The 14,558-nt window shown below is 41.4% G+C and overlaps 1 protein-coding gene across 3 annotated transcripts in view; it reads right to left on the reverse strand.

Annotated features, from left to right (window-relative positions):
• Positions 1–14,558, reverse strand: part of MAGI3 (membrane associated guanylate kinase, WW and PDZ domain containing 3) — a 231,521-nt gene that overhangs the window by 28,056 nt on the left and 188,907 nt on the right. For all 3 annotated transcript variants that reach the window (XM_082685037.1, XM_082685036.1, XM_082685038.1), the window contains exons 9-12: positions 9,487–9,675; positions 5,727–6,332; positions 4,452–4,483; positions 2,236–2,392 (exon numbers count right to left, since the gene is read on the reverse strand). In XM_082685037.1, coding sequence (XP_082541163.1) covers positions 2,236–2,392; positions 4,452–4,483; positions 5,727–6,332; positions 9,487–9,675 — 984 coding nt within the window. The remainder of the gene's footprint in view (positions 1–2,235; positions 2,393–4,451; positions 4,484–5,726; positions 6,333–9,486; positions 9,676–14,558) is intronic.

Raw genomic sequence — 14,558 nt, forward strand, 5'->3', positions numbered from 1 at the left:
AAGAACATACCACTACATACTAGTACCAAAAAAAAAAAAAAATCAATTCTAAGTCTTTATTTTCAGCTCTAAACAAAACTTTGTATGACAAGTGCTCAGGAACATTTCCACTTCCATTATGCTGCCATTAAATCTTAATGGTTTCAAATCCGTGTTGTGATATTAAGTGCAGAATCATCCAATTTAAGTTTGATGTTTGATAGGTACAAATTACCTAAATTAACATTTGGACAAATACTAGGAAAAGAGAGTCCGTACAATGCCTTAATTCTACTACTAAACTAATATCTTTGCTTCTGAAAAGCATTCCATATTTGCTTAGCCTAATTTTGCAAATGGTTATAATTTTAAAAGGAAATAATGATCGCTAACACCTATCATTAGCCCCATTTTCTAGCTGTGGAAGCTGAGGCCTAGCGAAGTGGTCCAGTGTCGGCAGCAAGTAAACGCAAGAGCTAAGATTTCAAGCCAGCTTGATTTCTAGAGTCCAGGCTCTTCACCCACCCTATCCCGCGCCCCAGGGGCAGGTTGCATTCATCAGAATATGAAGTCTGGAAAAACCTACTTCATAAATAAAATAATTTGATCTTCAAGAAAATATTAATGTTATTCATAAGCAAGAAGTGTTTGCTAGAAACCTGGGGAGAGATATAAAAATTAAGATATCGGACAGGGTAAATCTTGATAATGTTTCTTAGAAGCAGTCTCTTTTAAGAAATGAATCCTATTAGAATTACTGAACTTTAGGGATAAAAGACTCTGGAGCCCAACTCAGTTACTTTACAGATGTGGCCCAAAGATGAAGGCCCAAAGTATAGTGTCCACCAATACTAAGAATATACCAGCCTATCAATGGCAAGTCAGAAGAAAGGGATTCTCCATAGTTCTATTAATTTAAATTATTGCTTTGCTGTATTTGCCTCTGGTTTCCATCTTTCTGAATATGGCCTGGGCCTATCAAGATACAGATCGGGGGGGCACCTGGGTGGCTCAGTGGGTTAAAGCCTCTGCCTTCGGCTCAGGTCATGACCCCAGGGTTGTGGGATCGAGCCCCGCGTGGGGCTCTCTGCTCGGCGGTGAGTCTGCTCCCCGCCCCACACACACACACTCTGCCTGCCTCTCCGCCTACTTGTGATCTCTCTCTGTCAAATAAATAAATAAAATCTTAAAAAAAAAAAAAAGATACAGATCGGGAATTGGTTAAATATGAAGCCAATTATACATAATATTTCTACCTGTGTACACAGTTTCCAAGGCAGATTTAGATTTCTCAGAAACAAATTAATTTGGAAAAAATTAAGCCTACAGAATCTGCAATTTTACTCTGGAAAACATTCTTCATTTTAAACAAATGAGCACCAAATTGAATTTCTGCCTTCTGCATGCTCCCCGCTCATCACCTCTCAGCTGAGCTCCTCTGAGCTAAGTCTACGCTGGTCTCCTCCTCAGGCTGCACACTTTCTGACTCACCACCCCTCACACCCCTGCCAGGAAAATCTCCGAAATACAAGTCCAAGACGATCACCCCTACCTACAGTGAAACCACTGCTCGGCTCTCTCTCCTTTCTATGATGGACTCCAGCTTCCTCAGAGCGGCCTCCCCTGCCCTCCCCAGCCCTCCCTCCCCAGCCTGCTGGCTCCTGCTCCCCCGCCCTTTGGTTTCTGGTGCCAACTGGACCCAGCCGAACTCGGCTACTTGCAGAACCCAGGCTGTGCAAGGTCAACATGCAACGGTTATTCCTGCTTTCTTTCCTTTTCTCTCTGCCTCATAAATACCTCTTTGTCTTTGAAGACGTGGTTCTGGCTTAACTTGCCACGTGAAGCAGTATCTGATGCTTCCTGCCACCCCCACTGGTAAACTGATCATCTCCTCCTTTGGGTCCCAGTGAGACTCATCTGGACTCATTTAGACAGACTTCTCTGATTACATATTTGTCTTTTCCAATCAGGGCTAATCATCTGTTTGGGCGCAGGGCCTGCAGAACCTATTTATCTCCCTACTCCCATCACCTACAACCATGTTAGGTAGACAGTAGGCACTTTATCCCTGGTTTTGAAAAAAAAAAATGGATGAATGAATGTTGAATATAAATGGAAGAAGCCCAGAGTCAAATGAAAACTGGGAGGAAGGAATAGCTTTACAATACGGTTTTGAAAGCTTTACAATCCCAGTTTTTTAGAAAACTCAAATTGATTTTGTCGCATGCTTTCCTGAAATAGTCCACAACTACTTACGTTTATCTTCATATAAAGTCTTAGATTTCAGGTAGACCTCAGAAGGATCCAATTTCGGGGATCCTGACCTGATAATGCTGGGTGGAAAAGGCATAGGCTGGGGAATGGGCTCATTTATGGCCTCCAAACTTCCTGAATTTTCCTTTTTATCTGTTTTCTGAAATGGAAAAGGGCCTTACTTAGTATTTTAGAAAACCAGATGGCTGATTAGTTCATAAAACTATTGTGCGAACCGGGTGCGTCAAGGGATGACAGGTGGGCGGGGGTGGGGCGGGTGCAGGGTCAAAGCCACGGCGTCTTTGCGGCCTTGTAGGAATCTACCTTCATAGCGGTGTGCACTTTGTCAAAACATATTTAACTTAAATTAGAAAAGATTTATACTGCCGTCAACTGAAGGGTCTGAATTAGTCCTAAGTTTACACGATCTTGCCCTTTTCTCCAGCCCCAAGACACGAACGGAGTTTGGGAAGAAGGTGGGCAGGGACATAAGCCAGGGCAGCAGCATGCGGCGGGGGCGGGGGGGGGGGCTCCCGAGCGAAGAGCCCCATGAAGCTCTAGATCCGCCCCACCTCCCCACTCACTCTATTTAATTCCCGGGGCAGATGTTTGAGATGCCGCTCTCTCTCAGAAAATGGGGTCAGAAGAGTTACCTCTAATGTGGGCTATAAAGAGGACACTATGAAAACCCCGCATGGCCAGTTCAAACACAGGAAGGAAAAACGCACCATGCGGGGCAGTCCAGTGAGGGCAAAGGGGACCTAATTATGTTCGTACGTTTCCCATTCTTTCCCAAAATAATAGCCAGGCAATGTGACTTAATAAAATTTGGGTTGGGGGGGATATCCAATAGACAGCCTGAGAAAATAAATACGGTTTTGAGAACAGCCCGTTCTGCATTCTTGTGGAGGGAGGCAGATTATGGATGTCTGAGGTAAAATTACAAATGCGGACTAGGATGCAGGAGCAGCGGCAGCTTATTGGGGAGTGGGGTGAGGACGGCCACTACAAAGTGCTCTCCCAGTGTCACTGACCCAGCGCCCCGTCGGGAGGCAGGACAAGGACAGCAGCCGCCTCCCCTCTCCCTGGCATGTCCTGGGGATCTGTCAGAGCAGCACCAGGCCAGCAGTCATAAAGCATTAGGGTCACCTAGTGGCGCTGGCAGCCACTATAAAATAGAATGGTAGCACAGGAATTCAAAACAATGACCAGAGAAACACAGGGAAACACAGTGCCATTTTAACTACACAGGCTAAAAAAGCACTTCTGTTCACACTGGTTGTTAAGTGGTGCCATCTACAGAAGTACGGAATGTGGCTTTCCTTTTGAGCCATAAGACAGCAAATTTGTAGAGGATCTTATTGGGTGAACTAGAAAGAATTCACCCATTTTCTATCAGACAGTGTTTCCTTTAATAGCCTACGGTGGATGGTTAAGGAAGCCCATCTTTCCATCGCGAGATGACAGGCGCCCAATAGAGCAAACTAGATCTAAATTAGGACTTTATACATGATCGTCTTCATAGCCACACCCACGTAATGTGGGTATTTCGGCAGCTACACATCTGCCCCCAGCACACTTTCTTTCCTGGCACTGTTTGCTGTACCCTTTTTTAGGTCTTCTTTGCTATACGGCTCCCTAAATAGGCTACTCAGTTCTTCAGAAGAATGATAAAGAAAACACTGTTTCAAGTCTCACAGCCTATCAATTTGATGACAAGCAAGTTGAGCAGAGGCCACAGTTACTCTGGAAAGTCTTGCTCAGTCCACTGTGAGAACGTAATCTCACGATGGGTGTTTACTGTCCCCAGGAAATGACGTGAAGCTCTCACTGCTCTTTGGGCGTCAGGAGAAGATGTCCCAGGTTTCATTCTCTGCCCTCACCTGTAGCCACTTCCTCCCCCTTGCTCCTCTGAAACACCAAGAGAGCAGAAGGACTCTAAGTGGGCACATTGATGTCTTCCAGCTGCACCACTGAGAGGGCAGGGCTACTGGCAGGACAGGCCATTAGCATTCGGGAGACACACTTAACCAGGAAAGCCCACCTCCTCTCTAACTCACAGGCTTCCCCAGAGTCTCTGACACAAGCCCAGGGCAGGATGCCTCCTCACTTCTCCCAGGGGTAATCACCAGCACCAAGTGCTGTTCTTATGGAGGGGGCCCCCCCGCATCTCTCTCGCCGTGTTGGGAAGAAGCATGTGAGGACCACTGTATACTCACCATTTTGGCAGTTTTGGTTGGTGAAGGAGGACCTTAAAAAAAAATGAGCCAAATTTTAAAAACAGAGGAAGCATTTCCAGATCACACTTATGATAAAACTAGCTTCGACTTTAGTAGGCTAGTAACTCTATGGCTGACACCTGCTGTATGCCAGGTGTTGTACGGATATTATCTCACTTCATTTTCGTGCCAATCCCAAGGTGTAAGTGTTACTACCACTGTATATATCAGGTCAACAAAGACTCAAAGAGATTACATTACTTCCTCATACCACAGAACACGTAGCAAGGCAGGAAACTGACATTAGGCCTGACACCAAACCCTGGTCTTTTTGTTATATGTGCTGAAAATGTGGCTAATTCTCCAGCCCTCCCACAGAGATCCTCCCCTTACTCTGAGCACATTCTACTGCCTCACCCAGAGAAGAAACAAAAATAGTTCCAAGTAATGAGGAAATTCAAAAACATCCCAGTGAAGTTAAACTACCCATTTGGCTCAAAAATGAAAACTAAAAGCCAGAGAGAGAAGTGGGAAGGGCTAAATTTTATTCTTAAAAATACGAATCATTCATAGGTAGGGATTTAAGAAGGCCCATCAAAATGCAACTTGATGGTTAGTCCTTGGACCTGGATTTACGCCTGCAAGCAGTGCAAGTCAGCTGATGACCTTGGAAAACAAAAATTGTATTTCTCTCACACGAGGACTGCGGGGTTTGATTAACATTTACAGACCGATACTAAAGCTTCCGAGAAAAGCTTCGTGAGCACGCGTGCTCATGATTGCTTCACAAAACAGATTTTTTTGTTCTGTACAATATTTTGTTGTCCATTTTTGCTTATTCACAGAGACACTAGCTCTTTCCAAACATCCCTGGTACATCACAGAGGCCCAGATGAAGAACCACCAGTGGAAAGCGTCAATTTCTACTACTGCCATCGACAGAGAAAATGAAATTAAGAGGATATATTTCATCTGAAGTAGCACAATGCTGTGACTCTTTCTAATCACTAAAACCATAAATTCAGATTTTAAAAAGAATATACAGGGAAGAAAATCCATAACAGACAGGAATGAAACCACTAATAACTGAAAAAAAAAAAAAAACTGCTGCCAAAAATGCTGCTTATGGAAGCAGTCAGACAGAACCTTAAGGAAAAGGCACACTAATTACCAGTTAAGTCTGCTGGGAGAAAAGAGATTCTGCCATGGAAGGAAGGACGATTAACAGAGATAAATGCACAAACAGTGAAGATTTTTCCTTGTGCTTTTACTCACCTCCTCTTAGGATAAGCAACGGTACATCTGCACCTACTGGAAACTGCTTTAGCACCTCTACCACTTGGAGATGTGTTAAATTCTGCACATTTTGATGGTAAATTTCCTTAATTATATCCCCTTTCTGGAGGCCTTGACACCACTGACTATCCAGTATCATTTTGACCTTCTGTCCTGTTGGGCTGTCAGCAATTGCAAACCCAAAGCCTTTGGGGCCCTTAATCAGAGGGATAGTCACTAGTTCAGGCTGGGAGCCGCCTGATGATGCCAGGGATGCTCGCTGCTCGCTCAGATCCGATGGTCCATTGAGACGGTCACTGATCAAGGTGGGTCCTGGTTTTCCATTCTGGTCCAGGACCACTGCTCCTGACTTAAAATCCTGAGTATTCATGCAAGTCTCTCCCTTGGTTAATGACTGTCCATTGATGACAGGAGTAGCAGCAACAATGTCCACGACAGGATCTTCATTGTCATCAGGAAGTGGATAACCACGGCATAGAGTGAGGTTGACATACTGATTGACAGGTACCAACTGAAACATCTGGACAACATCGGCATGGGTGTGACCAAGGACACAGTTGCCATTGATGTCTACAATAACATCACCTGTTAAGAGACGTGTTAAAAATATTAAAACCACCAGGTAAGTTAATGTTTTGTTGGGGTAGGGTGGAACAAAAATAAACTCATCATCTAAATTTGAATTCTGAAAACCTCTTACTATTCATTAACTGCTGAAAAGATAGATTTTGAACACAGACACATCATTCTCCCTTCTGTGGTTCTTATCTAAAAAAAAAATATGAATGTATGAAACCTTAATTATCTTTGCGGCAAAGAGTTATGACCTCAAGCTCAAGGGAATCATTTGAAAAATAACTGTGAATTCATACAGTCATTGTTAGTATATCCTCTGTGTCATACCTAAGCGGCCACACAAAGCAAGGCTCATGGCAGTAGGTATTCAGTCCACAGACAAGGAGCAAATAACTCCATCAGCTACTCGTACAAACAGGTGATCTTTCTTTTATTTTTTTTTAATTAAATTATTTATTTTCAGAAAAACAGTATTCATTATTTTTTCACCACACCCAGTGCTCCATGCAATCCGTGCACTCTATAATACCCACCACCTGGTACCCCAACCTCCCACCGCCCCCCCGCCACCTCAAACCCCTCAGATTGTTTTTCAGAGTCCATAGTCTCTCATGATTCACCTCCCCTTCCAATTTACCCCAACTCCCTTCTCCTCTCTAACACCCCTTGTCCTCCATGATATTTGTTATGCTCCACTAATAAGTAAAACCATATGATAGTTGACTCTCTCTGCTGGACTTATTTCACTCAGCATAATCTCTTCCAGTCCTGTCCATGTTGCTACAAAAGTTGGGTATTTATCCTTTCTGATGGAGGCATAATACTCCATAGTGTATACAGACCACATCTTCCTTATCCATTCGTCTGTTGAAGGGCATCTTGGTTCTTTCCATAGTTTGGCAACCGTGGCCATTGCTGCTATAAACATTGGCGTACAGATGGCCCTTCTTTTCACGACATCTGTATCTTTGGGGTAAATACCCAGGAGTGCAATTGCAGGGTCATAGGGAAGTTCTATTTTTAATTTCTTGAGGAATCTCCACACTGTTCTCCAAAGAGGCTGCACCAACTTGCATTCCCACCAACAGTGTAAGAGGGTTCCCCTTTCTCCACATCCTCTCCAACACATGTTGTTTCCTGTCTTGCTAATTTTGGCCATTCTAACTGGTGTAAGGTGATATCTCAATGTGGTTTTAATTTGAATCTCCCTGAGGGCTAGTGATGATGAACACAAACAGGTGATCTTTCAATACCACCTTCTGGTTCTTGATTTTAAGAGGCCAGTAATTATAGAGGCCAATTAATTACTTAAAATTAAAAATTCATTCTAGTTTGAAAAATGTAGGGCTGAAGATTACAATCATGTAGATTATGAATGTATGTCCCTTTGGCATCTTTCTCAGTCTTAATTGTACAGATTTTCAATTTATCCTAATTTCAGATTTTGAAAGGAGAAACAAGTGTCAAGTGAATCCAACACAAGTAAAGAACGTATTATTTAAGACGCAGAAAAGTCAGCTAAACACGTTCTTGTAGAAATTGTTTTTGCTTTTCTGATTTTACATTATTACGACCACTTTGTGGCACAGTCATTACTCTATGACATTCATCAGTGGTGAATTTTTTTTTTTAATGCAGTCTTAACTTTAAAAACCTGCCCTCTAATGTCTCATCCATTTGCTGCTTTTATTTGAATATGATTATTTAAAAGGTTATTGCCAAATACAGGTGCTTTAATTTGTTCTGATTGCATGTAGGCTCAAAAAAAATCAACATAAATGGTATTTAAAACAAACGTTAAAGTGTGCAGAAATGTGTTTCATAATGTAAGACGACACAGAGATCAGACTAATAAGAAACAAAGTTTGGACTTTCCCTTCCCTGGTAAGTTTCCAGAATTTCCATGGAAGTACTGTATTGCTATACAAATTAGACATCAGTTTTAGACAAATCTGCATCTCTATTATGAAACCCTGACAACACATCCAAATGCTACCAAAGGTGTTTTGTGGACAAAATGTTAAAAGAAAAAAAAAGGGCAAAACTGAGAGCTTAAAAATGTTGACTAGTGATTTTACTCTCTAGTTTGTTAATCTCATGAAGTCATAAGAGCACAAATCATTTTTCTTGTAACTTCTGATTATTTTAACTTTTCTTGTTTTAAGTCTTAAGTCTCTTGCTTTTAGCTTCCAGTTTTAAGTCTTAAATGGGAGGAAAGCAAAATATGAGAGATGCCTATCCTAAATGAAAATAAGTTGGTATGTGCCATCAAAAATACTATGGCAACTGAATTGTTCAAAAGCAGGGACACATTTGCTTTAGCAAACAGTCTAAGAAGGGACCTTAGAGGCAGAGTAACATCCTTCTGGGAAAGAGTGCTTAAGCCTCCCTCGTAACTGTAACCATTCTTGAACTTCCTCTTACCCCCTCAGCCATAAAAACTGTCAGCCATATAAAAATATCTAATAATTAGCAAGTAAAGACTTTGGGAAAACTATATAAAAGACAAATTTATATGGCTCTGTGCAAACAGTAATTTCATGTTGACAACTCTTAACATCAGAGTTTAATTTTACTAACAACCAGTAAGACTAAGGAAGCAAAAACCAAACCAAATCAAACAAAACAAAACTGGGGAAAAAATCATGGGACATCATTTGTTCCCCATCACTATAAACATCACAGTGGGTCATTTTTCAGGAAAGATTATAGGTACATGTTAGATAGCTCCCAAAGTACCCTACATCATCGAAGAAAAACAGCCAAACAGTTCTCTGAGATGCTTAATCAGACTTTATCTTAGCACACTGGAGAAGTTATCTCGAGATGATACAAATTACTCAAAAAAATCAATACCCTTAATATGCTTTCTCTAGATGTACACTTGCTTTACAAAAAATGTCCCTCCCTCAAAACGAGTATGCACTGAATTTCGAGGATAAACTATTTTATCCTCTAAAATAGGGAGGACTCTCCCTCCCCAGCTGTATAATCTAGTTCTCCATGTATATAAATGGTATGTACAATATATGCATATATAGTTATCAAATATGTAAATACATATTTATCGTATGTCAGTTTTGTAAGAATATCTGTAAATGAAACCTCCATAGTTCTTACTATACTACCACTGCTCTTCAAACCATCCTGAGAAATTCCTTACCTGGTGCAATTTTCCCATCCTGAGCTGCAGGACCATCTTTCAGCACATTTTTTACTTGCAGGAACTCATCCGGCCTGTCTCCACCAATAATGGTAAAGCCAAAACCCATTGTGCTTTTCTTCAGCGATGCTCGGATAAGGATGCCTTTCAGCTGGGATGGATCTCGAGTAAAGTGGGATTTTTCCATGTCTGCACCAAAACGAGAAATGGGTTTGAGAACAAAAATAAAAACAATGAGCATGGCCCTCAGAGTCAACTTTAAGAGAGTCTATGTAACTTAAATATAAAAAACCATAAAGGGATGCACATTAGAAAGAATCTAATGTTATGAAACCGAATTCAACTTCATAAACTACTAAAAAAAAACCCAAAAAAGCCAAAAACAAAAAACCTTAGCCAGTGACTCCAGGCATCTCTTACAGGACTTCTCTATGTTATCTGAAAGGTAAAAGCATGTACTTTATCAACCCCTCATTGCTTTGTTTATTCATACTTTTTCTCAACCCAAAGAGTCCTTCATATGAAGTCAAAATATGCACCTGCGGGATAACCTTTTATTATTAAATTCCTGAGAGTCTTAGACACCATTCAGCGGTACATTTCATTTAAATAAACATCTACTGAGCTCTACTGAGAAAACACTATTCTGGGAGGATGAAGGCTACACACTTATGAAAAAGAATATACTGAGATACACTGAGAACTTTTTATAATTCACAACTCGGGCTTCCTGCAGCCTTCAGTTTGTATCTGATGAAGGCATGAATTCCTAAACTATCAGTAAATAGCTTCACCTTTCTTTCCCTTTTACTCATGTTTAGTGAATACTCTGGGAAGAAAACAAACAGCTCCATTGAAAAGCCCATTTTTGGAGGTTTCCTCAGATGATCCTAAAACTGAAACTGATCCGTATTGGCAAATAATGAATTTATACAGCTCCTTCTCCTTCCCCTCCTCTCCTCTCTGGCTGCATTTGGGCACTTTTGAGAACCGTGAAAAGATCTAATTGTGCAATTAATAACTTACAAAGCATTGTTTAAATTAACTTCTAAAAAGATGGCCTAACATTTGTTGCCAAATATTTAATAGTTTTATTGAGATATAATCACATATGATAATTGAGCCACTTAAAGTGTGCCAGTCAACACTGTGCAATCATCACCTAATTTTAGGAACCCATGCGGGTTAGCAGCCACTCCCCAGGTCTCTCTCACCTGCATTCACACACCCTAGTGTTAGGCAATCACTGAATTGATTTTTGTCTTCACCTCTGCCCAATTTGGACATTTCATATAAATGGAGTCATGGACTATATGATCTTTTGAATGATTTCTTTCACTGAGTATCATGTTTTTGAGGTTCATCTGGGTTTTAGCATGTATGAGGACTTTATTCCTTTATACTTCCAAGTAATATTTCACTGTAGGGATATATCCCGTTTTACTTATCTGTTTCTCAGTAGATTGACAGCTGGGTTGTTTCCACTTTCTGGCCATTAGGAGTGATGCTGTTATGACCATTCACGTACAAGGCTTTGTGTGCACATACACTGTCATGCCTCTTCTGTATATACTAGGACTGGAAGGGCAGCAGTTGCCATAAACTTAAGAGTAACTACGTATAACGTTTTGAAAAACTGCCACACTTTTCCAAAGAGGCTGCACCATTTTCTATTTCTACTGGCATCTATGAGGGTTCCGACACTGGTTACTGTGTGCTTTCTGGTTCCAGCTACTCTAGTGAGCATGAGTGGTATCCTGCTGTGGTTTGGGTGCTCATTTCCCTAAGGACTTCAATCAACACAGATGACCTGTTTCATACAGAGCTCACACTCAGCACTGTATTGAGCCCAGAGTTATTTGTGGATAGCTGCTACTGCCCCTCTTAGCAAAGGTTTTTTTTGTTTTGTTTTGTTTTAAAGATTTTATCTATTTGTCAGAGAGAGAGAGAGCTCAAGCAGGAGGAGCAGCAGAGGCAAGCCTCCTTCCTGCTCAGTAGGGAGCCCAATGTAGGATTCGATCCCAGGACCCTGGGATCATGACCTGAGCCAAAGGCAGATGCTTAATGACTGAACCACCCAGGTGCCCTTAGCAAAGGGTTTTAAGAGGTACACCTTAAAGCCTGTTACCAATCAGAAAAGAGTCATCTTTGGAGCTGCCCCATATGGCGACAGGGACTGGGCAGTGTAAACGGTTCCCTCCAGAGGTAGGGGTGTCCTGAAGATACTGACAAAAGTAGGCTTGTGGTGGGAGTAGGTCTACTGACATGGTCCCCACCCCATCTGTGTGTGTGTGTGTCTGTCTGTGGAAGGTTTCCTGTTCTTCTCTCTCGACCTCTCGTTTTTAAACTAGACTGCTTTAAAAAGAAGACTAAATAAAGGTGGCCTTTGGTACAAGAAAAAGAAAACTTCTCCCAGTTCTACTGATCTCTTCTAAATAAAAGTACTTGACACAAAACAAATAAATAAAATAAAGAAAGGCAAGAAGAAAGAAAGAAAGAAAGAAAGAAAGAAAGAAGGAAAATCCACTATTTTGGGCTTCTCAAAGTGGGGAACTAGACTCCAGAGGGCAGTGCACTGACCACTGTAGACACTATTTTGGGAGGCCTCTCCGAGCTTGGCCAGCAAGCCTGTTCCTGGTCATCTCTCCGTGCACTGCTGAGCTGAGCTGAGCTCTTGTTCAGTCTCTGACATTCCAAGTAGCCATCTGTCTCTGAACGAAATATTGCTTAAAAAAAATTATTCAACACATTCAAAGCCTATTCAGTCGTGTAAGCTGATTAGGACTGCCCACTGGGGGTTGCCTCCCAGGTTGTGGACCAGATCATCTGCTTAATGACTGTGTACACAAGCAATTGAGGACAAGATCTAATGAAATGTACCTTTCTCACTTTTAACTATGATACTTCAAATATTGTGATACTTCTGGTGAGCTATGTCATGCTCTAGTCCTCGTGAACATTGGAATAAGAATAACATTTGCCTCCTATGGGCAAAACTAGAAAATCAGCATAGGACACATGAGATTCAGATGTGCAAACATTAGAAGGGGGAGAAGGCAGCTCTAGCTAATACCTAATTTTGAAACTATGAATAAAACAGCCAAAGCTAATGACAAGTTGGTCAGAATTAGGTCTTGTCAGAATTAAACACAGAGAATAAGAAAAGCACAAAGGAACGGTGTTTGATTCTAAAATACCTGATTTTAAGTCCAAACCGTGGGGTTTAGTTGAGTGATCTTGGAATGTTATTTGACCTCTTATTTTTATTTATTTTTATTTTTATTATTTGACATTGTAAAGTCTCAGTTGCTTCATCTATAAAATAGGAGTAGTAGTACACCTCATTCATGGGATTGGTATAGGGATTAAACTAGGCCAAGCTTCAATAGCACAGGCAACAGGGCCTGACAAATAGTAAGTGCTCAATAAACGTACAGGAGCACAAACACATGCATCCTGGCTCAGAAATTGGGTACTTCTGTCCTTGTGGCAAGCGTATCATTGGAATGGATGCATCCAACAACAGTAACCTGATGCTATCAAGGCATCTGAATGGGGACCATAATATTAACCTCGCAGAGATATTTTGAGTCTTAGCTGAGATGATGTATACAGAGCATCCAACTGCATAGCTGACCCAGTAGCTCAATAAATGGTAGCCATCATTCTTCAAGAACTAGCATAACTTCTACCATTTCTAGGAAGTTTTTCTTGCCCTCTCCATAGTCAGATTTAATTTCTCTCCCCTCTGTTCCAAGTCTCTCCTTTGTTATGTCTGCTATTATACTATCTCTTCCCCTACCTATATCACGAGCTCTTGAAAGACAAAGCCTAAGTTATTATTCTCCTTTTGATGCCCAGCTCATGAGAGTGTCTGGTTACCCAGATTATTAACACATCCACACTCACACCCGTGCTCCCTGCCCTTGAGGAGCTTAGAGTTCAGTGAGGGAGAGATCGCCCTTGATACATGGCCATGAAGACATGGGCATTCAGGAACTGTATGTTTTAATGCAAAGAACTCTGAATTTAAAACTCAATAAAACTAAGTGCAAATTCTGGCTTGATACTCACTATGATTCTAAGCAAAAGGCTTCTCTTCACTGAAGTCTCAGTTTCCATACGTGTAGTGGGGATTCATTTCTCTCTCAACTTAGTGTCCTCTGTCTAGCCTCTCTGAATCAAGGCTATCAAAACAAGTAACTGCACCCCATCTCTGCTTTGTCACTCACCATTCCTTCTTCATTCTACTGCATTTTTACTTCCTGTCCACTTGCTTTTGCTAGAGTGACAAATCACCTCCACGGTGTTGACCTCAGTGTATGCGTTTCAATTTTTGCCTTTCTGGACTATTCAGCAACATGGGACACAAACACTCAACTTCTTTTTGAGACTCATTCCTTCTCGTGGTTGCCTCTCCCTACAACCTCATCTTTTTTTACTTTTTCTAACCATTTCTCTCTGTCCTCTGGCCCCTGGACCACCATTTCATGCGTCTGTGGCTTTATATATTCTGTTCCTTCTACCTGGCAGGCCTTCTTGTTCCTTTAAAATTATCAACGGTCTGATTTAACTTTTCTGGATACTTCAAGATCCATTCTTAATGTGTCCTCTGCTTTGAAAGTTCCTGTGTCCTTGACTTTCTTCACCAAAGGAGAAGTGAGCACTCCCTCCTTCACGCCACCTATTAATAAGTTTCTATTAATACAACATGTACATCTCTATTAATAACAATGAGACCTAGTATTTATTGCCCACCATTTTGCCAGATAGCATTGTAAGCACTTTCTATATATTAATTTGCATGCTCAGAACCGCCTTACACGGTAAATACTCTTTTCATTCCTATTTCATTGATGAAGAAAAAGAAGCACAAAGAGTTTAGGGAATTCATCCAAGGTTACATATTTGGGATTCACATCTGCTCCACTCTCCACACACTTAACTACTCTCCGAGGATGGCACCGAACACCATCTATAACCATTAATTTCCTGCATCAGCCTGTGAACTCTTGAGGGCAAGACCCGTCTTACTCCTAATTGTTTTTGAATACTGTGTGATTGGCAGAGCA

This window comes from Mustela nivalis (genome assembly GCF_964662115.1).
Source record: "Mustela nivalis genome assembly, chromosome: 10".
In the NCBI taxonomy this organism is placed as follows: Eukaryota; Metazoa; Chordata; class Mammalia; order Carnivora; family Mustelidae; genus Mustela; species Mustela nivalis.